At 40.9% G+C, this 25,869-nt stretch overlaps 1 protein-coding gene across 4 annotated transcripts in view; it reads right to left on the bottom strand.

The window, feature by feature from the left end:
* MACF1 (microtubule actin crosslinking factor 1) overlaps positions 1-25,869 on the bottom strand; it is a 305,107-nt gene that overhangs the window by 100,879 nt on the left and 178,359 nt on the right. For 3 of the 4 annotated variants that reach the window (XM_081144949.1, XM_081144948.1, XM_081144946.1), the window contains 7 exons: positions 25,553-25,705; positions 25,151-25,239; positions 22,326-22,461; positions 6,207-6,356; positions 4,834-5,067; positions 3,303-3,506; positions 590-1,108 (listed from right to left, as the gene is read on the bottom strand). In XM_081144949.1, the coding sequence (XP_081001075.1) occupies positions 590-1,108; positions 3,303-3,506; positions 4,834-5,067; positions 6,207-6,356; positions 22,326-22,461; positions 25,151-25,239; positions 25,553-25,705 (1,485 nt within the window). Of the gene's footprint in view, positions 1-589; positions 1,109-3,302; positions 3,507-4,833; positions 5,068-6,206; positions 6,357-8,812; positions 9,047-10,999; positions 11,150-11,226; positions 11,443-12,713; positions 12,864-13,380; positions 18,808-22,325; positions 22,462-25,150; positions 25,240-25,552; positions 25,706-25,869 lie in introns of all 4 variants that reach the window. The other variant, XM_081144947.1, reaches the window with a different exon arrangement.

Below are 25,869 nucleotides of genomic sequence, written 5' to 3'. Positions count from 1 at the left end.
TTTGATCCAAAACATTCACCTCAACTTTATTACATACTAGGGAAGATTTAGTGAGTTGTATGAAAAGCCATCAAAGAAATATACATCAGGTTGTAGGCAGAAGTGAACTGAGAGGTATAAAAGTGTTCCTCCTTGAGGGTTAGAGGTATTGATACAAAGCACAAGAAGGGTGAGAAGAACTGACTAGATTCCATACCTTAGGAGCTAAACAGAGTTCTCTGATAGGAAGGAAAATAAAGGTTTACCCTCGATGCTCTGTCCAGGAATACAGACTGTGTACTGGGTTTAAGTTTCCCCTGTACTGTCTCCCAGGAGAACCATGTCTGCTGGTCAGGATATGGAAGGCAAGAACCTCCACCTTCACCACTGGAGTGAGACATATCTCTGATATTTCTAGGATCGGGCATTAGCCCATGGGTCTCCATGTTTTGCATTTTTTGCATAGCTCATAAGACATTCTACCTGTGGTCAATATACAAATTAGCTCACTCACTGTGTCCTGAGGTTTCTAAGCCTCAGAAAGCACCCACAGTTGTCTGAGAGCTGCCACAATTGTTTCACCAGAGGTTGCCAGGAGCCTCTCTCATACCTTTGAATGGAGAGCAGTGTATCTCTCTGTTGCATCCTTCAGCTTGTCCTTCACTAAGGTTCCAGTTGTTGATGGCTCTCTGCCTTCCTCCAAGCTGTTTTCAGTATCCAACACTTTCTGTCCTGAGATAGTCACAAACCTCAAGTCTCCTTTGTGGGAAATCACATCCTCCGAGAAGCTTCCCTGCCGCTTTAGCAGGGAGGGAAGGGCTTCTGGGCTGCTGCCTCCCTTATGCATGTTCTCCAGCTCTTTCTCAGACCGTTCCAGCCAGTTTTCAAACTCTCTATGATCCTGCAGAAACTTCTGCAGCTCATCCCGTAGTGTCTGCACCTGCTTCAGTTCTGCCTCTGACTGGGCCAGGGAAGTTGAGTACTGTTCCTTAAGTTCTCCTAGTTTCTCCTGCAGCATCTGTCGTTCCTCAGGTGTGAGATTGTGGCCATGCTGGTCCAGGAAGGCCTGAGCTGACTGGGTGGCCAGGATGAAATTTTGCTGCTGAGACAGCAATTCTTGGTGACGGGCCTGGCAAAAATCCCCCCAAACAAAGGATAATCAGTAGGGACACCACAATAATTTGGTTTTGTCTACAGCTAAAGGTAGAGAGAGATTTTCGTAGGCCATTTTTATAGCTGTTCAGAAATCACCAATCTCTCTCTCTAAGCATTATGCCATATGCTAATTCCAGCTGAACGGATACATATAGAATCTTACAGTTTTCAAAGATATTTTACATCTATCATCTCATCTGACTTGTGGCACAATCTGCAACGTAGGAAGACAATATAATATGCATATTAAAGACAGGGTTAAGTGATACCAAAAAGATGTAGATCTCTTCACTAAATCACCCTAAGTCTAAGAGAAGGTACAGATGGCCAGCTAATAATTATCCACATTAATGGAAGGAGAGAATAAGCTTGGTGAGCCATACATGGGACAATATGAAAACTGCAAATTCTTAGCTGTGAAACATGTCAAGTCAATTATCTAGAAAGACTGTCCCTAACAGAAAAGATCTAGGAAAATTGATTGATTAAGTAAACAATGTATATATCAGTGGGAGTGGATAGGTAATTTGTATGTGCTATCTCCATGTGTTTACATGTGGACCTTTTCTCTGTTCCCATGGAATATAAGTGAAAGATGGACAGTAGTGGTTGCTTTAACAGTGTTCTTCTCAAGTCTAACAATAGTCAGAGGGAGTTTGGTCAGTGTTCCTAACTATCTATATCATTTATGCAGCTACCTAGAGAAGGACTATAGCCTACTTTTCTTCAGAATATCATCCAGTTTCAACCTGTACTGACAGTAATCTGATAGCCTCAGATTCCAGTGTCCTCTCAGGGAAGCTGGGGTGACAAATATACCCTGCTCAAATAGAGAGTAGGGAGTGTCTGGTATACAGCCTGTCTGTGTACCACCGGATGCCCCATTCTCATCTTCCAACCCACCTGCCCATAAGTAAGAAGGTTTCCTTCCTAGGATGCAGATACTACTTGATCATGCTGACTGCTACCAGCAAGAGGTGTCAGGAAGGTTCCTATGACAGCAGAGCCACATCTGCCCTGTGCTGTTACAAAGTGCCAGGGCTTTGGGGGACACTGCAATGAATCTCCCAAGCATAGAATGGGCATGCCAGAGCCAGAAATCCTATTAAGACACAATAAGGCAATGGCCCACACAAGCCGTTCAACAGAAGCACTCCAGCTAAACCAAATTTTCTTTGCTAGAAAGGTAGCACTACTAAAATGTGTGATGCATGTGTTTTTTAAGAGCCCTGAATATATAATCGTCTTTCAATCATGCAATATAATGTGCCTCACATGCCAGTTAGTGTCCCAGGAGACAGTTTATCTGGTTGGTTCACTGGTTTACCTCCAACACCTGTCATATAGCAGGTGCTCAATATTTGCTAAATGAATGAATGAGTAGAGATAAACAGTAAGAAATGATCTCACGAGCGCAGTAAGGAGCTATTAAAAGAATGCGGCATTTTAGAAGGATCACTTAGTGCGGGGTATGAACTGGAGGGTAAGGCCGACAGGCAAGCTACGAGGAGACCTGACAGCAGCCCAACTACAACAGCATCTCGATGGGGACTGAGAGCTATGGCTGACTGAAAGAGATATAAGCAACACAGGATTTGATGACTGATTTGATATGGGATCGTGAGGCAGGAAAGGAATCTAGGATCACGTCTAATTCAATTAAGGGGGAGTACAGGAAGGAGAGTGTGTTTGACTGGGGGAGGGGTATTATAACAGGAGTTCCATTTTTCAGTTTGAGATGCTTGTGATTCCAAGTTGTCAATAGAAAGGCAGATTTATATAATGGCTTAAAGTTCAGGATAGCACTTGGGCTGAAGAAAAATATATACATGTAATTATTTAGTACAAATGATAATTGAAGTGTCATGAATAGTTGAGGCTACCCAAGGAAGATGAGAGCAGGCCTAGGGATACTATGTAAAAGCACATCAGTATATAGAAAGGTGGCTGGGGGAAAGGAATACAGATAACCAAGGGCAGAGTAGGGCTATATAAAGGGGGAGAGAGAGCAGTTCAAGGGGAGTGCCCAACAGTGTCAAAACTGCTGGGGCAACAAAGAAGATGAACTGAGAAGTGCTCACTGGATTTAGGAAGAGCAAGGAGTATTGGCGACTCGCCCAGAGCAGAAGAAAGTCTCCAGCATAGTGAGGACAAGCTAACATGCTCACCTTCATCTTCTCACACTGCTTGTCCAGTTTCTCTGGGGCTCGGTTCACTCCCATGTGGCCATCAGTGGCATCCAAGCCTCCTTTCTCCAGGCTAGCTCCTGATGGCTGTTCCATCTGTCCACTGGGCGATCCCACTGAAGCCACCCAATCCAAGAGGGCATTGATTTTACTCCTATTCTCTGCCAGATCCTTTGCTGCTTTACTCTGAAAGCCATGGAGGGAGTCTAGTGAGAAGGCCTTAGATACTCAGAAGTTACAGGTTACAGGTTAAGTCAAGAGGGAAATTTTTATGCTAAAGAAAAAGAGAAGCTCTAAGACTGGGTATAATCAGTCTGTTAACTCACAAAAAAGAATGAGCATCTAAATCTGTTGAAAAAAATAATTATTTAAAATAATCTCTAGATTTTGTCTATATCTTACTGCTTTACAGAGTAGGGGGGAGGGGGTGGCTTGGCCAGTGTAGCTCAGTTGGTTGGAGTGCTGTCCCGTGCATCAGAGGGTCTCAGGTTTAATTTCCAACCAGGGCACATACCTAGGTTGTGTGTTCGATCCCTGGTTGGGAGGCAACAGATCGATGTTTCTCTCTCTCTGTCAGTCTGTCTCTCTCCCTTCCTGCCTCTCTAAAATTAATTTTTAAAAGGGGGGGCAGGCGCAAATCCTAGGATTTAAAGGCCTTTATTTTATTAAGAGGTAAGTTAGTCCTGGCACCCCAGCAAGTCCTCATGGCCTCCTTTCCAGCAGAAGTGATACGCTGGCTTGCTAGGGTAAGAGGTCACACTGTCGCGCTCAATCACCTGCTGGTCCTCCTAAGGAGAATACAGGCTCCCGTCCTTTTCTCTGCCAGACAGAGCACTGAGCTCTGAAACTACATTCTGCCTCTTCAAGTATTTTAATTAATTAAAAAGGATATGACAAGTGATACATTCGTGTACTCTGAATTCATCTTTGGATAACTTATTTCTCTTTCCTCTACCTCCCTGTTAGCATCAGAGTCCACGGCCAGACAAAGGATTCCGATTCAATCTGCTAGTGCCGAGCAGAGTACAGAAGACCATTTGAGACTGCACCTTCTCATAGGTTTATCCCAGTGCCATTATTCCCCTGAAACTATAGTGGCAGCATGGGGATGGCTTGTCGCCCCTGAGACTCCCCAGATACCTCCCCTGGCACTCTTGGATCACCAGTCTAGATTCATGTACAAAATATGCTGTTTACATTTTCATCCCCAGGGTACTACCTTTCCTCACTAAATTCTTTCTGACATTTTTCTATTAGTCATAGCACTAAGTACACAGACAGCCAGATTTTTTTTTTTTTGTAATATGAACTTCCTACCAACTATTCCTGACTTCAAGTTCTTCAGGATGTTTCTTATAAAAATAAAGTATTGGCTCACAGACCTGCTCCTGAACAGCCCTTTTTCATAATTCTATGCTCTGTATAAGGCAGTTCCCTTTCATTACCTTTCATCTGTGTAGGTACCAAAGTTTTCTTTTTTGAAAAGTACCAAGCGTCAAAGCAGTCTGGTTACCTTTTCAGTCTCCTGCTGTAAGGCTGAGATCACTACTTCCTCCAGCTCCTTCTGGGCCACCCATGTCCGTTCTTGGAGAGCCTCATGTTGCTCCTTAGCCTGATGAAGTTTTTCCCGAAGAGCTGTCAGCTCATGGGGGCTCAGCTTGGTCTGGTTCTCTTCCAGGAACCCTTCAATGTCTTTGACAACACTGGCAAATGAGGTGGCATGACTCTGAATGTCGTCCTGTAAATCCTTAAGACATGAAAACAGGGATGGCAGAGCCTTCAACTTTAGTACACCTGAGACCTCTAATAGTGCAAAGGTGGAATGGCTGGGATGACATATCTGCAACAGATATATGTCCCTGACTATAATTTGCTTAAAGTTTAGGCCTAAACCAATGCAAATAATAAATTTTAAAATATCTTTTAATGGTAAAATGTTTTGATATTTAATTTTCTAAGCAAAATTTAAATTGACATTTCTGAGTAAATAATTTAGTGAAGACAAAAAAAGGAGACCCCATAAACATGCTGAATAGCAGAGGTTTTTTTAAAAAAATATATCTTTATTGATTTCAGACAGAGGAAAGAAGAGGGAGAGAGAGAGAAAGAAACAACAATGATGAGAGAGTCATTGTTTGGCTGCCTCCTGCATGCCCCCAACTGGGGATCGAGCCCGCAACCCAGCATGTGCCCTGACCAGGAATCGAACCATGATCTCCTGGATCCTAGGCCAACGCTCAACCGCTGAGCCATGCCTGGCCAGGCAGAGATTTTTATTTTGTAATAATTTATTCTAAAAGAGATCATTCTTCTATAAAGAAGAGTGGACAGCAGGATTCTAGCTAAGTCAAGGCCTGGTTGGTCTCCTTACTCTCCTTACTCTTATTACCCAGTAAGAACCAGCATAATATGTGTACTGCTTGGTCTCCAGCTTCATCATTCACTAATCTTCCTTTTGTTCTTTTTAGTCCAACTGAACTAGCTTTCTTTCAGTTCTGGTATATGTGGTGCTTGATCCCATTCCTACCTCAAGACAGATAAACAGGCCTCTGCCTGCATATTCTCTTCCTTCTCCCATCACTTCATATCCTTTATTTCTCAGTTTAAGTGACACTTCTTCAAGGTAATCTTTTCTGACATCCTAGACTAGATTGGGTCTCTCTGTTATGTGTTCTCATGTAACTTTTCCTTTAGAGATATAATAGTTAATAATTTGTGCATTTTTGTGATTATCTATAATATCTGTCTTTTCCACTAGACTGTAAGTATCACGTGAGCAGGGATAGTTACCATTATGTTGCTAACACTAAGCACGTGCCTGGCACATAGCAAACCTTTATAAATACTTGTTGAAAGAATGCAAAAAATGAATTAACTTATACTGACCTTTAAGTCACTTTGGTTCTTCTGTAAAGCAGAAAGATCCTGCTGGGTGGTTCTATCTTGGTGGCCCACCAATGCTCTTTCTGCCTGTCGTACCCAGCTGCAAAGATCCTCCAATTTCTTGTGACAAGTATTTTGTTGTTTCTGCAGGGTCTAATTAAAATGCAAAGGGGCCAAGATAAAATTAATAACTCTCATTTTACAAAAACAGGATAACTCCCTGAAATATAAAACAAGGTTATAGCTCAAGGATGGAAAAGTTGGTGGGAGACTAGAACAGGAAAAAGCACAGAATCATATTTAGAAAGCTCCCCTCATCCAGACAATCTGTTGATCTGGGTCTATGGTCTGGATTATAATCAGGGGTAATTTCAGGTAAGAGTGCTCTCAGGTTTTGGTTTGGGAGCTCGTTTGCCAGACTGCTGTTATTATCCTTAGAAATGGGGAACAGCGAGCCCAGATGCTTGAAATCCATAGATGATAATGGTGATAATAAAATACTGGTTCTTATCAATTCCTCTACCAGAACCAAAGGATGTGCTACATATTAGTCAAAATATGGAAAATTAGAAGTACTGGACTAGAAGGGAAAAAAAATCAAGAGACTGGAGAATTCATAAACTAACTGTGCTTCTTAATAATTTAGCTGACTTTATAAATCAAATGTCTCACAAATGCAGACACCCATTAAAATGGAATGATTACATGCCAGACATGAGGGGCTTGTCTATTTTAAGAAAGAAACTGCCCAAGATTAGCAACTGATCAGATGTTCAGGTGTCTACATTGATATCAAAGAGAAAAGCCAGGCCCAAGGGGAGGGAGGGAATATGTTTCTGTGCCTGATCCCAGATCTCATCTCAGTTGCCTGACACCGAAGCACCCAACTGAGCAATTGAGCATGATGTGTCCTCCTGACCATTCTTCTAAAACCATTTCTACCAGTTTCTACCTTCTGATGGCATTTTAGCCACCTGCACTTACAAACAGGTGCCCAAATTGGCCCTCTCTCCCCCTCTTTAGGACAAATAGAAGGGCTCTGCAAGAGAACTCCTAAGAGCTCTTCAGCTGTAAAACAGGATCTTCATGGGTTAGATGGGTGCAGACTGAATCTGAAAAAAGCAAAGCAAACAAGTTAACACACAGACATACACATGCATTCAGGGCAATATAGAGAAGCAGAACATTTCTGACAGGTACAAGGTTAATAAACATTGTGGAATTAATTATGTGCTCAGAAAGAATGTTCACATGCAGTTGTATCCCTGCTGCAGCTCAGGGGCCTACCCTGGATCTGGGCTGTGCCTAAAGGTGTCTCAGGCCAATGCTACTTCATTAATTTGTCCATATGCTACATTATGCTATATAAATTCCTAAGTGAGGACAGTGCAATTTTCAGATTTGAAAAGTAACCTAAAATATTTTACGAATATTTTATTTCTATTTCAATATAGTTGAAACAATTAAGCAGTAGTGGGGAACATATAAAATTGACTAACCTAGTTTCCTTTAAGCCTGACTCAAAAAACTCAATTCTACTTTGCACAATATTTAATAAAGCAGATCCTGAGATGGATTTGCTGGTGATAATGACATTTCTAATATCATCTTGTTGAATTCCAATATATTATTCAAATAGCAGAAATGGCATAAGCATCATTCTTGCTATTCTAAGGTTATGTCACCATTAACGCAATTAAGATGAGTTTTACAAGAAGGTTGTGATGGAAGGTGGTAGGGTGGTTAGTTTTTCCCCCAAAATGTATCAACCTTGCTTCTACACATGGTTTTCCATAACTGAATGAGCACTGGGCACTACAGTGTGAAGAAAGGTACAGGAAAACGATAATTTAAGAGGTGCTAAAAAATTAATAAGATTCTGATAAAAATTTCCTTGTCAGTTGTTGGAAGGTTGTCAAGGAATATTAGTGTTAATCATTTGAAAAGCCCCAGAATAAAACTAATTTCAAAACCATTCTTCTCAAGAGCTCAGAGTACCTAAATGTTCTTAATGGCCTTCAAAAGAACGCTAAGGCCCACCTGGGCGTGCCTTGGTGGTTGAGCATCGACCTAGGATCCAGGTAATCAGGGTTTGATTCCCGGTCAGGGCACATGCTGGGTTGCCGGCTCGATCCCCAATTGGGGGCGTGTAGGAGGCAGCCAATCAATGATTCTTTCATCATTGATGTTTCTATCTCTCTCTCTCTCCCTCTCCTTTCTCCGGTCCTCTCTCTGAAATCAATAAAGATATATTTAAAAAAAACCCACAACACTAAGGAAGAAAAAAGGGCTGGGGATGTGATTTTCATTTGAAAGTCAGACACCATGAAACACAGTGAGAGGAGAGTCTTATTAAAAAGAAAATACTTGCACATGCATACACACGTAAACACACATATTCTCACATGTACACATAAACCAAAAGCATGGCAAGAAAAACAGCCAGAATAGCTGCCTCCTGGACCAGAACCAAACTGGCCTGAATGACATGAAATTTCAAAATTGGCAAACACAGGATCCTGGAATCATGGTAGATGTATTCTGGCCAGAAAACCCAAACACAGGACATCCCAAAAGACAAATGAGTCCAGCTGCTGGTTCAGTCTGACCTTGACCAGGGCTGCCTGCTCCGTTTGTTGAAGATGACCCTGCAAGGCATTCATCTGAGCTGCAGTCTGCTCCACAAGGTCCTGGAAAGACCTCTGCAGTTCATTCAGAAGCCTCAGCATCTGCCGGTTCTGCTGAGGGGACAAGTCCTGGGAATGCTCGGACAGAAAGAACTGAGTATCAAAAGCAAGAGCATCCAGCTGAGATTTCCTTTCAGCCAAAGGCTTTTTCAAATCCTAAGGTAAGTAGGGAAAGGAGAAAAAAAAGAAAGAAATGAAACTTCTAATTCTCTACTGAAGCAGAAGTTGTTGGTTCTAATCAAAGGACCAACATAATCAATGAGACATAAATTTCCTGTATTTTTATAATTGACTCTGATAATTTCTAGAGCCAAATCAGCACTGGAAGTCTCTTTAACATCTGGTCTCTCCACACTCCTCATAAATTACAATTAGGTTTCCTTTACTGCATATTGATTTCCAAATGCTGCAAACTTTCATTTATTTATGTTAACAGAATTACACTATAGCTAATCTCAGATATCTGTAAAAAAATGTTTAAAGTTTGAAAAGTACCAACATAAATTTCTGGTCTGAGATATATCTGCCTAATTGTATTTTCTTAGGTTCAAAATTTATTTGTATTTGTCTAGCAGTTAGTTACTGGTAGGTCAGAAGTGAGAAAATATTCAATTTATCTGTGGTTCATTAAAATTTGATTTTTACAGTAAATAATGTTACTTATACATTTTAAAACTGTAAAGGATTATAGTCAGACTTTCTTATATAATAATTATATTGCTCCCTTAAAGCAGTAAAAAGTCCCTAAATACTATCATTATCTATCAAAAGCATGCAATTTTCCAACATAAATTTAGTGGCCATCAGTTGTTATACTGGATGCAATAAAAACAACTAAGATATGTAAATCTCTATCACTCTGAAAGTGAGAGTAGTTAGCAATCCTGCAAAGCAGGCTGGGAGGGCTTCTTGGCTATTTATCATTAGACCATGCTTCCTCCATCTGTGAACACATGGATTTGGGAAACTATCGCTAAGAAAACAAGGCTTAGACTGTGGATCTCTTTCCATGAAAGAATTCAAATAACTTATAATGGGGGCAGAAATCAATGCACAAGATGCTATGTGTTTTTATATCTCATGTCATAGGAATTTTTCTCATTCTTACTTCTTTATAATACCCCTGGTCAGTGAATAGAGTCTGCTATTCATTCCCCCAATGATATCTTGGATAAAAGGTTATGAAAGAAGAAGGTAGGTCAATTCTTGCAAGAGTAATAGGAATGAAGACCATGGACAAATCTTTATGTCTGCTTCTCTTAAGACTGGGGAAAAGGGAGAGGGTGGAACAGAAGGAGGGGACATCTCTGGTTCTTCTCTGACTTTTTAAAAAGAGTTTAAGCAGAGGGCAGACAAACCTGTGTGTGTAATATCTAATATTATCTTAAGTATAACCCCCCTAAAAGGAAAAATGTTCGGGGAAAACGCCTCTGGCTCATATGTATCTCAGAGCCTCTATCTTTCACTGACTTATAAAAAGTATCAATTAATTTGGTTCTTAACAAGAAAAAAAGCATCTCTCTAGATCAGGAGTTGGCAATCTACAGTCTCCAGACAAATCTACCTGTCAACTGTTTTTGTAAATAACATTTTATTGTAACACATCCACAACCATTCATTTATGTACTGTCTGTGGCTGCTTTCATGTTTCAATGGCAGAGCTGAGTGGTTGCCACAGAAATGGGCCATTTGCGTATAAACTATAAGACCTAAAATGTTTACTATCTGGTCCTTTACAGAAAAAGTTCGCCAAGCCATGATCTAGATGGCCGACCAAAAATTATCCTGAAATTGATATGTGTGCATAGGATTAGATCTTGGGCAAAATAGAAACAAGGGACAGATATCAGATGCTCGGTTATAAAGAGGCTGTTGATGATAATAATAGGCCATTCTGTAGACTCTCAGAGAATAGCTGAAAGGAAAAATAATCAGAATCACTGACACTCCAGGGGTATGATAACCTAAAAAACTAAACACAGCAGATTTTATTATCTCTGAAATGGAAAATCAGACTTTCCAAAAAAGATAAGTACTGGTTTCTACGGCATACAAATAAAATTGATACAACTCAAAGGACAAATGCTTGAGAATGGGTGCAGAGTTTACCTCACACTGTTGGAGACGCTGATTTAGGCTGTCAGCATCTGCTCCACTGTTATATTCCTTGCTATTCAGAATAAGATTGGTATTGCCAACCCAGGCTCTCAGATCTTGAAGTTGGCCTTCTAGCTCTTCGTGCTGATTTAACACTCTAGTCTAAAAAATAAATGGCAAATTAGATTATGAAAATCTCCAAACCTGCCCAGACTTTGTGAATTAAAACAAGAGACTACCTTTCTCACTTCCACAGCATTCTGGAGGTGGAGCAGTCTGGAACTCCAGCTGTCACTCACAGAGTTGAGGGACTTTTGAAGATTCTTGGCATCTTTCTCTAGAGCCTTCAACAGTTGAGAAGGGACTTCTTGAGGCTGGATGATGATAATCTGATTCACACACTCCAATTCCTGGCTCACCAAGGCAGACAGATCCTTTAGCTCCTTGTCTAACGCCTGAGGAGATAAAGCGGAGTTACCTCCAAAATCAAGACTAGAAATCTTACTATGAAGGAATCGGCAGTGAACACATTTGTCTCTCACCTCATCCCTATACAGGCTTCAGGGCTTCCAAGGTGTTTTGATGTATATATTCATTAGCTTATTTGGTACTCATAATCACTAATTCTTGAGGTAGGCTGAGTAGATATTATAATTCTAGATTTACAGAAGACATGTCTCAGCACTTAAATGTAAAATTTTTTCTGAGGTTACCCAGATTGTAAGCAACAGAGCCAAGAACTTGGATTCAGGTTTTCTGACTCAGGGCAGTGCTCCTTCCACTATAGCTTGCAGCCTCTCTGAGAATGTCACTATACTTTATTAATGTTATGCAAAAAGTAAGTCAATCAAAAGGACAACTCCCATACCAAATTCCAAGGGGGCAGAACCAAAGAGCAGAAAAATACCCCAAGCCAGCCTTCCCACTCAGCTAACCTACAATATTCTGATCTTCAGCAGAGAAGCCAGAAATAAGCTGTGGAAAGCTAGGTAGTTCTTCTGGTCATCCTCCTCACTTCCCCTTAAGCCACCCTACCCAAGGTCATACTTTGGATATTGAGAGAACTGGTAAACCTCTACAATCTCTGCCCTCCTTACAACTCCAATCCTGTGACAGCTCTTAGCCACCAGTTTAAGTGAAAGCTACTCTTCCACTCTCTCAAGGCTGTCTAATTCTATGTCCTCAGGAACCTCATTTCTTCAGCCATCATTTCCTCTAACCTCTAACTTCAAATTCTCCTTTTCTACCACTTCTTTCTCTTCAGCCCCCAAAACCTACTCAAAACATTCCTCTTTCAGTCCAGCGCCACTAGCCAGTGTCCCACCTCCTTCCTTGCCTGCACTACCAAGCTTCTGGAAAGAATGATCTACATTAATTGTCCCCACCTTCCAACCTCCCATTTATTCTCACTGCAACCTAGTTTATAGCCCACCAAACTGCTCCACTGAAACTGCTCTTATCAAGGTCACTAGTGACCTGCAGGTGCTAACCCCCTTTCTGTCCTCGTTGCACTTGGTCTCACTACTGTAGTTAACACTGCAGACTACTGCTCCCTTGAATCTCGTGAGACCAGTATTTCCTGGTGTTCTTCAGCAATCTCATTACACCTTTTCGACTGATTTTTTGTCCTTTAAATGGTGATGTCTTGAACATGTTTTTCTTCCATTATAGTCTCTATTCTCTCCAAGCTGGTGGACCTGGAGGAAGGAAGTCTCTGGGAACCTACCTTGGCCTGACACCGCAGATCCTGTAGCTCTACCAGGCTACGCTCCACAGGCTGAATCTGCTTGGTCCTCATTTCAATGTCTCGTAATAGTGACAGATAGGATACCAGCTTCTCATCATGTTCTAGACAGAGTCGCCGGTTAAATATATTCTGTGGAGCCAAAAAGAAAACTCACTCAGACCTGACATTCTCCTTTAAGTCTGCTTTTTAAAGCAGGCTGGATCTTATAGATAAATAGAAATTTTTACTACACTTAGGGTGGGATGAAACAACACATGTTATTTTGTCTATGTCTCCTCAAATTAATAGACAGAAAAGTTATTTTATTAACTTCCTCAGGGAGCAGAAGCTCGTAATTGTCAATCTGTAAGCACCCTTTTACCAAAATTTCCAAAACCTCTCCTAACCTTAGGTAGCATCACCCAACATTTCAAATTAGCTTCAATGTTAGTTTCTACATTAAAACCCTTGCAAATTTCAGAAAAACATTCCAGCCATTGCCTAATTTTCCTGTGTTAAAAACAGATAATATCTAATGACCTGAAATATAAGCATGCATACAATTTATTCACATATAAACTCAGTACCCAGTCAAGAGTTTTAGCATTAAGCCAGTTATATCTTAAAAAAAACATATACAAGCACAACACACCCCTGGGAAACTTACTTTAGTTGTCCTGGAGGGCTCTGTGTTTACACCTTCCTTTCCCTTTCCCGTCAGTGCAGCCGGGAGAGTCTGTTCACCTCCAGGACTTTGTCTGAGTTCTTCCAGTGGTGTCTTCTCGTCCACCTTCATTGTCGGGTGTATGAGGGGCACTGTCTTTTCCTCACTGGTCTCTGGAATAGTGGAACTAATGGCGGCATCCTGTTGCCCTGTACTTTCTTTTTGAGACACATCTTTGAACAATTTCTCTGGAAGGAGAGACACCAAGACTCTGGGAACTCCCTGCGTCACTACACCTTCAAAGGACCCTGCTTCTACACCTGTAACTATAGGGTTTGACATTTCTAGAAATTTCTCTCCACTTATTTCCCTAGTTGCTACCATTTTAGATTCAAGAATTCCACAAAGTTCACTATCACCTTTGCTGTCCTGATGATGAAAGTCCTTTCTAATTTCTTTTGGGTCCACTCTAGAAACTGTAATTTCTTCCAATTTAAGAGCTTTTGTTGAGTCAAAAGGTACTTCTTGGTATGATTTTTCTTTACTTTCATTAGTTGAGCAAATCAGATCTTTGGTTTCCTTAGTCTTAGAAGTAACAGAGGAATCTTCATGATAGTTGGTCTCCTGTCTGGTGGTCCCCTGGAAAGACTTGTCTGTTTTGGAAATTTGGGATGTGTCTGCAACTTGGGCTTTTCCAACTGATTCTTGGTAGTGCAATCCTTTAGGTCTTGGAGTCATAGAAGAGAGTGGTTCCCTCTGGGCCCCACCTATAAGTTCTTGGGATAAAATGTCTTCTGGTTTTACAGTTAAGCAGAGGCTTAAATTTCTGGCTTCTCCTTCACTGACCTGGTTAGAGTTGAAAAATGTTGAAGCATCTTGATTTCTTACAGAAATTCCTTTGGGTATCATTGGAGAAGAAGAGTCTTCAGCTTTACACAGAGCAGGAAATCCCAGCTGCCTATCAGCTTCACTCCCTCTTTCAATTATGGTAATTTCCACTGGCTGACTCTTTATACCGGAGCCATGGTCACCTCTAATGGCAGTTTCTTGGTTCAGCTTTTCTTCTGAGAGAACTACTGGTTTGCACGTTTTGACACTGTCTCTTATGATGATCTCCTTCTTCCCTCTCTTCCTCCTCTCCCTGGTACTCACTGGGTTCTGAATAACCAGCTCACTCGGAAATTTGCCTGAAGTTTCACAATTTGATTCTTGCGCTTCTGAAATAAGTTCTCTTTGGTTTTCCCTTATTTCTTTATGATCTAAACCTGACACAGACTGTTTTGTATGAGAAATAATTACTATTTGTGACACTACTTTTTCCTGCTCTTCTTTTGTATTTTTTTCCATGTTGTTACTAGCTACCTCTTCAAGTTTAGAATCACAAACTTCTGAGTGAGGGCATGTCACTGAACCCTGGCCCAATGATTTGCCTTTACAATCACTAGGAACGATGATACTGACAGACTCTTTAGCATCTGGAGAAGCTCTCCTCTTATCTTGATCCTTGCACTCCAATTCTTTTAATGAAATTTCCCTGTTCTTTTTTGCCTGCTCCCCATCATAAACTCTCCTTTTAACCTTTTCTTGTGCAGACTGACTTCCAATTTGAAGTAATTTCTCACTTTCCTCTTTACCACAACTTATTTCAGCAGTCTGATTATAAGCAATTAATGCTTCCTTTCTTAGAAATTCCTTCTTTAATTCACGTATTTCAATTCCATCTTGCTTTTCAATCTGATCACTGGACTCTAAAGTATCTATTTGGATTAAAGTTGCCAATTCAGGGCTAATAAATCTTTTCTCAATAGCTTCCTTTAAAGTCACTCTTTGACCATTAAATATGTCAATGATTCCTCCACTTAGTACCTGATGAGATGCAATAATTCTGACCATGTTCTCATCTACCAATTTCTGTTCCAAAGCTGATGCCAATGTCAGTCTTTGTCCCGTGACAGTATCTATGATTCCCCCAGTATTTGCCTGAGCTTCCAGAACCTTCAGTGTAGATGCAAAGTCTACTTTTCCCAGCTGAGCTGCTTGAGACAATGTAAGGACTTTGCCACTCACTTCATCTTTAATGTCTGAGAAAGGAATTACTTCTAGATATCTCTGTCCAGATTCAATATCAATCTTACATTTCTTTACTAATTCTGAATAGGGAACAATTTTGGAATTCTCAGGATCTACAATCCCATGCATCATTTCTGAAGACAATGTTGCTTTATTAGTTAACAGTCCTTCTTGTTTAGCTTCCGCCAAGGTCAATCTCTGCCCAGAAATGAGATCCACAAAGCTTCCAGTCAATGCCTGAATTTCTTGGATTTCTCCTTTCAAGTCTGGGGTAACAAGATCTAATTTTATAGCTTCAGGGAGGGAAATAGTTTCCTTTGTTTCAGGATGAAAAAACTGATGGAGGCTTAAGTTCTCAACTTTTTTGAGTTGCTTGGCTAAACCTTCATCAATGATACCATGTCTAAAGGCATTATCAACAGAAAGTCTCATCCCAGATATATGGTGAATGATACCTCCATCTACCACCTGCTTAGTCAACAGCTGAATGGCCTCCTCTCTTTCCAAAAGTCCTCTGTCAATGGACTGCATAACTGTTAGAGGGGCCTTGCTATCAGGGTCCATAATTCCAGTTGTTTCCATTTGTAAGCTAATTAATCTCTCCCTAACTGTTTTTCCAGCATCTCTGCCTTTGGAAGCTTTCTCTAGATTTATAAGCTCTGTCCGGTCAGCACTGTCCACCAAGCCAAGATTTAAGGCCAAAGTCACCGAAACCTTTTTGCCTCGTTTCAGGTCAACAATTCCACCAGTCACCACCTGCCCCTCAAAAATTCTGGTGGCTGTTTGTGTGTCAAGAAGTCCAACTGCAACTGCTTCCTTCACAGAGCAGAGTGTGTGGGTACGGGGGTCTAAGACACCACTAATAGCTTTGTCTGCTGTGAGGACATTATGTAATAACTTCTCATCCATCAGACCTTCATCGATGACTTCTTCAGTTGTCAAAGATTCACAAGTCTGAGAGTCAAAGAAGCCCCGAAACATGTTCAGCTTTCCCATAAGCTTCACAGCAGTGTGGCTGGGCACAATGCCTCGGGCTATTGCTTCATTCAGTAAGAGCTGTTGACCTGTTTGTTCATGAAAGATACCACCATCTAGTAATTGTGTAGATAATATATTTAAGGTAGCTCCTTCAAGCAATTCAGAAGGATGACTGCATGAGAGGGAAGTTTCACTACCATGATCTGTCTCATCTGTTTTTTCTAACGTCATCATACTATCAGCTGCAATGTTCTGTTCTGGACTTTGGTTATGGTCATCCTTACCCGAAAATGTTTTATTTAAGACTTTCTTTTTGTCCAGAGAATGAATATTCATGTCATTTTCAGACCTGAGTTCTGATTCCAAATCTAGAGTTTTGTCTACCTGAAATTGTGACTTTTTGCTTTGGGGTTTTATGAGAGGTCTAGTTTCATCTGGAATATGTTCAGTTTCAAGTGGGGTTGCTTGCTCTTTCTGACACATAAAAGAAGTCTTTCTGAGAGTCTGCCATTCTTCCTTCGGTGTTTCCACAGAAAAAGGATCTTTGTCCACTACCGAGGTCACATCTTCTGCTTCCTCAAGGGGTACAGTCAGAAGAAATCCTCTGCTGATATTTTCTCTGGTAGAAACTTCTGTTAGATCTTCCTTTTTGGTACCTAATAACTGCCATCTTAACTCTGACTTAACTTGACCTTTGACCTTCAAAGAATCAACATTTGAATTTTTCACTTTTTGTTCCCCTGCAAATAGGTCTTTTTCAGAGTTCTCTGTAGGGGAACCTTCTGTTACTACAATGATCTTTTTGCCTTCTGCTTCTGTGTAATTTGCCTGATCAGGATATTCTTTGTTCTGAGAAGAGTGGAACTCACTCGACCTCACAGTCAGCCTATCACAGAGAGTTTCTGTGATTTTCACATTCACTGATTCTTCTAATTCTTCGGGAGTTTCCAGTCTCTGATGCCCAATTCCAGACACTCCTAGAGGACTTGCTTGATATTCGCCTTTTGCTGTTAGTGCTTCTATCAGCTCATTGTCTAGCAGGAGCAGCCTCTGTCCATTCTCCACATTAATATAGCTATGAGTCATCAGTTGGAACAATAGCTTCTCACTATGGCTTGCCATGCCCTCGATTTGTTCCTTGCTGCACAACAGATCTGACGCTCCGGGATTAATGTTCAATTTGCTTTGTTCTGAAGAATCTGCTAATTGCATGTGGGGCATCACATCAGGTATGCAAATTGATTTTAAGTTATTGGCAAGATTTTTGTCCAAGATACCATTTTCTACTGCTTTTTTCCAGGACCAAATCTCTGTGGTTGCTGGTAGAAATAGAGCTTTAATATGCTGTCGTCCACTAAGGATTCTGTGAGCTAGCTCAGTAGACACTATACCTTGTTCCAGGGCATCTGTAATTGGGAGGATCTCTCCAGATTCAGGCCATAGTAACCCCATGAATGACCAAAGGGACTCCAGAATCACAAGGGCAATCTTAGCTGCTACTAGATCACTGCTTACTGCTTCATCTATTGTCAGCCTATGCCCAGTGACAGTGTCTATGATGCCTCCTGTCTGAAGCTGCCTTATGAGAATAGCACAGGCCATATCTTGGTCAATCAAATTATGTCTTACAGCCTCTTCCACTGTAAGTCTGTGTCCTGTTCTTGGATCTACTATGCCACCAGCAAAAAGCTGAGCTTCCAGCAGCCGGACAGTGACCTGTCTATCTATTAGGCCTTCCTGAACTGCACGGAAAATGCTAACCTTCCGGCCTGATTTCAAGCTCACCATTCCCCCTGCCAATTGCTTGACAGGCAGCAATTTCAACCCTGATTCTTGGTGGACAATACATCTCTGCATCAGATCCAGCAAACCTATTTTCTCAGCTGTGTTGGGGTCTATCAAATTCTTAGATGATCTCAGTTGAGACTCTAACTCTGAGTAAAGCCATTCAGAAATGAAGCCTTGGTGAAAAGCCTCCTCTAGATTTATACAGTTCTCATTATGGGGGAGACTGAAGCCTCCAGTTGCCAAGTGAGCTTCTAAGATTTTCAGTCCAACTCTCTCAGTGATAATTTTCTTCTCAATTGCTTCCACTACAGAAAGAGGGCCTTTGCTCTCAGTAAGCCTGCTTATTAAAGACAGAATATCCTGTAGCTCCTGGAGCTGCTGGTACATCTGGTGATTAATGAGGTTACTGGCTAGGCCCTCCTCCAAAGAGAGCTTTTCACTGGTCTCGGGGGCAATGAGGCCAGACATGATAACCTGGGATTCTAGGAGCACAAGGCCTGTGTCCTGGTCAATGAGGCCCTTTTGCATGGCTCTGAAGATGGGAAATATCTCCACTGTGCCTAGGTCAATCACCCCGGCAACTGCTCTGCAACCCTGAAAGAAAAAATGAAAAAGAAAACTAAATCAGAGAAGCACAAGTGTTGAAAGGAGCCATTCAAAGAACTATACTACTATATCAAATTCTGACCATAAGAAATACCCAGCCTGGGAAGGGCCCCAAAGTGTAGGAAATATTCTGAAGCCTGGCAGTGTTAATGCTAAAAAAGAATTGTTCTAAACTGCAGAAAGTTTAACATGGCCAGAAAAAATTCACAGATTACTTGAGGGATGAAAGCATTAAGCATATCTGAGTGACAAACTCTACAAAGTAGCAAGCAGTGAAACTGAGAGGACAGCTATTTATAAGACTAACTCACCACATACCAGTTCTTAAGACACATACCAGTTCCCCCAAATGAGAATTCAACCCCATATGAAAATTTCTCAGTGTTGAAGCCCATCTAGAAGACTCCTGAAGTAGTACTTCCCTGCTGCTGAGTTTAGCAGGATCAGTCCACAGGATTAGAGAGATTTAAGCACCCCGATTATCACACAACAGTTGTGTATCTCAGTAAAGGGCCCTATGTATATTACTTACGAAGCTGTTTAGCAATTGGGGCAGTCATACTTTGGTGGTTAATGCTAGCACTTGCCAAGGCAATGGCTCTGAGTTAAATTTGCTCTAGGAATTGAAATGGGCAAGTCAAGGAAAGAATATACTGGGGATCTCTGCCTCTGGAACTACTAGTAACTTTCCTTCCAGTCCAGGCTAGAATGTAGTAACACCATAATTACAACTACCATGTGTTGGGCACTTAATATATTTATTGAGCACTAATATTTAAGCATCACAACAATCCTAAGAAAACAATTATTTTAACCTTTAGTTTGCAGGTAAGAAAAATGAGGCAGAAAGAGGTTAGGTAACTTGTTCAAGGTCACAAAACCAGTGAGTTCTAGAATCAAATCATGGTCTGACTCTAAATCTTGGGACATTGTACCTCCTTTCCAATTGAATCCAGAAGAGGATGAAGGATAAGTGCAGTAGAGTCGCAGCTTACACAGGAGTTAGGTTCTGGGGTGAATGAGTAAGGCAAACCTTATGTATTGTCTAACTTACCCTTGCAAAAAAAGCCTAAAAGCAGCTCCTTAAGAATTCCTACTTTGAAGCCTTTTATCACGAAATGATGTATCCAGAAATTAAATCATTTACGTGTTTTACCACTTACAACACTTCATCACTTTTATTACTCCCCAACTTTCTAGCTCTTCTTCCCATTCATTATCTTCATCTTCTATAGGTGGTTTTATCTGTCCTTCTTTGGTCAGTATTGATTTCTCATCCTTATTTAACTCTAACTTATCCATGGAGGGTCTTGTTGAAGCAATTGCCAAGCACATCCCTGACTCCTAAAGAATGCATTTCATTTCTGTCTCAGTGAGAAGCAAGCATCACAGGAGCAGGTACTTTGCCCATTCAGTGTCTAGGAATGGAACCAGCAGTGCAATAAACATTTCATGAATAAATAAATAGGCTGATCAATAGTAAGAAAATCCTTTATATCATTATCCTATTTCCCCCCATATTTTAAAAGCATTCACTGAGCATTTCAAGCTTGATTAATTGCACACTATAAGAGATGCTGAATGGAGAGCAAATGAGGGAACAGGTTTGGTTCACTTCCCCATCTCACAGTACTTGTTCAAATAGTGGAAGAACTGACAAATTCTCCACACTATTTTCTGACCCAGAATGTAGAGTTTAACTTGTATAAGGTAAGTGTATGGTATGCAAACCTAATCGGCATCTGTTCTATAGAGATTGAAGGAGAAATCGCACAACTGTGGCTTTTTTGAGATATGTGAAAAACTCCTTTGACAGAATCCATGTAAAGACTATTCAGAAGCAGAAAATACGACAAAGGAAAAGGTTCTTTTGTGAAATTCTAATTTCTTCCATGAGACTCACGAAGTCTCAGAATGCAGATATTGAAGAAAGGCCTGGAGTCTAGCCAAAGAGAAAAGACTACACGCTGTTCCTTCCAACACCCTCATAACTGGAGGACAGGCAGGAAGCACTGAGCTGGGAAATAATCCACAGAAATCCATTTCAGTCCCACCAAACATGGGAATCCTGACCTAAACTAGCAGAAAAAGACAGAGGGAGAGGAGAAAAGAAAATATAAAAGGCTTCTACTTACCAGAGTTGCAGGGCTCGCCATGGGCAGATAAGAGATAGAGCCTTATGGAGCAGCTCAGCCGTATCGCACACACAGTGTAAGCTTGGTGTTAGCGTCCAGCATGCGACTGTTTTTTGTTTTTTGGTTTGTTTTTTTGCAAAAAATAACCCCAAACAGGTCGTCCTCTTTTCCCTTTGTGCATTTGTGCTTAAACTCCAAAGGGTTAGTGAAACTTGTAAGCAAGGATGTCAGTTAATCAGAACAATACTTCACATGAAACACACAAACGGTAACAGGGACACATCATGCTCAATGTAGTGGTGCTCAGCAGCTTGTCTCTCTTTTTTCCCCCTCCCCTTTTTTAACCTTTCAAAATGAGAACTAGATGTTCTCAGCAAGCAATTGTTAAAACTTTTCACATACACCCTTATATGGTGAAGCAACAAGCCATTAAAAGTGGGCTACCTTACACAGAGAATACTAAACCAGCGCATTCTTTTTGAAAATCTACTCTCGAATAAGTCATAGCTGGTTCTGTCTCGTGGTCTTTACAACTCTAGTTCCTGCTGCACAAATTTCATACCCAAAGACCAGAGTCAAAGCATATTTGTCTGAATATCATTTTGAACATCATCTAGACCCAATTGGGTTACCACACGTGCTTTACTTTTGGCCTGCTCCACGTAAGTTGGCCATTGCTTCACAACATAGGAAATAAGCAGGCAAACACACATATATATCCCAGAGACACATGTATATAATGTGGTAAGTTTACATGTACACAAGTATCCAGGAAGAACTCAGGACAACCAGCAGGATCTTAACAACTTTCATGTGGTCCAGGAAATGAACGTGAGTGGGAACTGGTAAAGATGTCACATGACGGGATGACTAAGGGTAAGGGGAACCAGCGTCTCAGTCAGTGTAGCTAATCCACCAGTTTGCTTTGGAAATAAACATTTCTCATTTATTTAGTAGATATGAAAATTAAAGTATGAGGGGAAGAGGTTCATGGTCTTTTCTTCCCAATATTCAGAACTCTTGGCTATCAACTTTTGAGTGACAATGCCACAAAGTAGTAATCATATTGCTCTGCAATTGGATATAAAATTTATGTTCTCCTTGACTGTGGCCTGCCACAAAATGGCAGACAACAAAAATGGTGAGCCAGGTCTAAAGATTTAGCCATAAATGCCTTCTAGAGTTTTGACTGACCAACACATCATGGAACCCCAGTTAAGAAACACAAGACAAATGGCTGCTATGGTGAGGTTAAAAAATTAAGTCACATTGGTCATGGAAAGCTAGTGATCATGACTTTCAATCAGCAAAGCTGCTTTCATAACATTCAAAGGGTACCTCCCAACACATGGAGAGTAAAACTGAAAGTACCTTTTGTTCTGTCTCCTGGGCCAACTGGCTCTGAAGTTGGTGAAGCTGGTTTGCTGAACCATCACAGAGGTCATGGTAAGCCTTATTCAGGGCATTCAATTGCTCAGATATCTGTTCCTTCTCTTTTTCTGAAAGCCTGAAAGATGACGCATTAAAGCTCTTTTAGAGAAAAACCTTTCTCCAAACTCTCCTCTATGGCTTCACAATCATAACTTCTCCATCCTGGATGGTATTCTTCTTTGTCACTGCTAACATTCTCATTGAACACTTTGGCTTCTAACTCATAGTTTTCCTGTTTATCTCAAATCAGGTCATGATTCTTGGTGTTGTCAATGCTCATGTCACCAATTGTCTATCACACCCTAGCCTTGTAGTCCCACAGGCTTCTCAATCCAAACGGCCTCCACTCCACTTCAGCCCCACTCACACATGGGAACCTTGGACCCTGCCATCATCTAAAACCATTCCACTTCTGAAATTTTTTTTTTCTTCTTTCTTTTTTTTTTTTTTTAACCCAATGAGTCACCAAAGGCCGGGAGGACTCTCGCCGAGCCCCCCATACCCTGGACTGGGTCAGTTCTGAAATTTTAAACTTTAAGAATCTACTATCTGATTATAGCTCCTAATTATAACTCTACCTTTCCAGCTTTCTTTCTTTACTCTTACACCTCTTTAAAATGAAACATTTTAAACAGAGAAGGATACAGCAAATTCTCATGTACTTGTTACCCAACCATCCAGCTTTACCGCATTTTAACTGATTTGCTTTAGATCCTTTCTTAGAAATAAAATATTACATATATAAAGTCCAATGTGCATTTGTAACCAACCCCATTACTTTCCCCTTCTCCCCGGCAGCAATCACTATTCTGAATCAGGTCAATTTTGCAAGTCCCCTTTCCCACTCTACCTTATGACTTTGAGAATGGATCCTGTGATTTATATCACAACCATCCACCAACTTACTGAGATTTCCCAAGTATTCCTTGATGCGTCCATTTTCTCTTCATCAGTCCCCTCTCTTACATTCAGTTTCTTCTCTTTAGAGTCCACAGCCCGCAGTCCATCATCTCCATCAGTTCCTTACATGCTCACTAATCTGATAAAACTCCAGCCCCAGATCAATCAACCCACCAGAATTCTCTGCTCCCACATGCAGGCTGCGAAGTAGAACCAGTGCAGGAGAAATCCCACAGCAGTGGAGCAGAGATCCTACTGGGCTCTAACCTCCACTGGACTTCAGTGCTGCCTGGCATTCCTCTCGGGGGCTTTCAATCAATCCTTCCTTCTTTCCCCTCAACGCCACTCTGACTTTCGGCAAACAACCTCTCTACCTATTTCAAACACAGCATACAGACCACTGGGCACTAATTCTCTCACTTTCTGGCTTCATGCCTGGCATATTAACCTCTAATCATACCTTTCTTTTTTCTTCTCTAGAATTTTTATGAGTTTGAGCCAAACTGATGACATATCTGGGGAGCAGGATCTCAAATGTCACCTTCTCATTTAATTAATTCATTTAATTAATTTTTTTATTCACACCTTTCTTAATCTCCTGTTTCTCAGAACTTAGGAAAAAAGCTGTCTCAGCTCCTGTTTAAGGTGTACTTTCCGCCCAGTGATGAATTTCACCCTTGCTCACACCCCCTGGGGCCCCTCTTCTATTCAATTTTTCTCCCTTTAGGTCCTTGAGACACAGTCCATAAACACAGTTAAGTCCCTCTGATCTTTTAAGAAAACAAAACCCTTTCTTGAGCATATATTCTACTCTAATTATTTCTACTTAATTATTTCTTTCCTTTCCTATGGCCAAGCTTCTTGAAAGAGTGTCTAATTTCATTATCACCACCTTCATCACTCTGAGTGCTGCCCATCATACTAAATCTGACATCATCCCCCAACTTTTCACCAGAGTCACCGAAAACTTCCAACTTGCCAAATTTAACAGACACTTCTCAGTCTTGACCTTTCTTGACTTCTGACCACTCCCTTCTTTTTAGAATTCTGTTCTCCCTTAGGTTCTGAGGTATCACTCATGATTTTCCTTTTACTTCTCTCAGGTTTCCTTTACAGGGCAAGAAGCACTGAGAAGCCCCTGAGCCCTTGTAAGCTAATCCACTCCTATGGTTTCTACTATGCTGATGACTCAAATCTCCGTCACTTTAAGCTTCTCTCTAAATTTACATATACAGCCCATTGGATAACTTTAGTGGAACAATGTAAGGCACAAATTAATGTGTTAGGTGCTTCCTAATATATACTAGGTATTTCCATTCAGATGTCCTGTGGGGTCTTCACATTCATAACGTCTAAAGCTAAAGCTGCCCTCTTCTCCCTCAATCCATACCTTCTCCTGTAATACCTCTCTTGGTTAGTGGCATCACCATACACCCAGTGGCCTAAGCCAGAAACCAGAGAGTTATAGCTGATAATTTTTGTTTGTCACCAAACCCTGTAAGTTCACCATCCTTAATATCTTTAGAATCTTCTTCGTCTCTTCTCCATCCCTCATCATTTCTTGCCTATATTATCAGAACCACCTCTTAAATGGTCACTCGGGGCTCTACTCTTGTCCCATGTCAATCCATTCTCTATCAAACTGTTCTAGAAACCTTTACCAACAAAATCCAATCATATTTATGATCCCTCTCCATAGCCAACAAGGTAAAGTGCAAACTCCCCAGCATGAACTACAAGGCTCTTCACCATACGACTCTTGCTGCTCTGAATCCTTCAGCCTGAAGTCTCATCATGACCCTAAGTTTTAGCCAGGTAGATCTCTGGTCTCCCAGATGTGCCATAACCTCTCATTTAATACTTACTTATGACCATGCTTGGCCAAGAAGATCTGTGACGTTTTAATGGCCTCAGAGACTTGTTCCCTCTTGGTTGTCAGCTCCTCTGCCAGTACCTATTTAGTAGAAATAAAGAGAAAAGCTTCAGAACCTAAACAATTAAAGAATCAAAAATTACTTGAAGTAACTTTTTTTAAATTCAAGGTGAAAGCTTAGCTCAGATTATTATTACCAATGAGCTATATACAGCCAATAAAAAAGACAGAAATATAAATAAGATAACTTCTTAAGTTTCTTTAAGCCCTAAAAGTTAACATTCACTGAGATAACAATCACTTCTGGGTGGCTCACATATGACTTGTATTTACCACCTAATGCATTATCATATATTACTGTATAAAGGAAGAGTCAGATGGACCTTCTACTTACCTGCTGCTCTAAAATAGCGTTTTCAATGTCTGTCAGTTCTTTGGTCTGGGGTAAGGCAGCTTTGTTTTGCGTATTCCTTGCTAGGGTAGACACCCAGCCCAGAAGTTCTTTAACCTTCTCCACCTGTTCCTGTTTTTCTTCTTCTACTACTTTCTAGAAGAGGAAATAAAAAATCAGTATGTCGGTCAGTCTTATTAGACTGGCCTGACTTCAGATTTCCTAAAATAGAGACATGGAAGTTACCTAAATCAGTAAGCAACTAAAAGAACCCCAAATTAAATATAATTTACCCAGCCTACAGCACTACTCACAGCTGC

The sequence above is a fragment of the Miniopterus schreibersii genome (assembly GCF_964146895.1).
Source record: "Miniopterus schreibersii genome assembly, chromosome: 8".
Taxonomy (NCBI): domain Eukaryota; kingdom Metazoa; phylum Chordata; class Mammalia; order Chiroptera; family Miniopteridae; genus Miniopterus; species Miniopterus schreibersii.
Note: the sequence above shows the minus strand (reverse complement) of the source record. Positions and strands in the feature narration are given on the sequence as shown.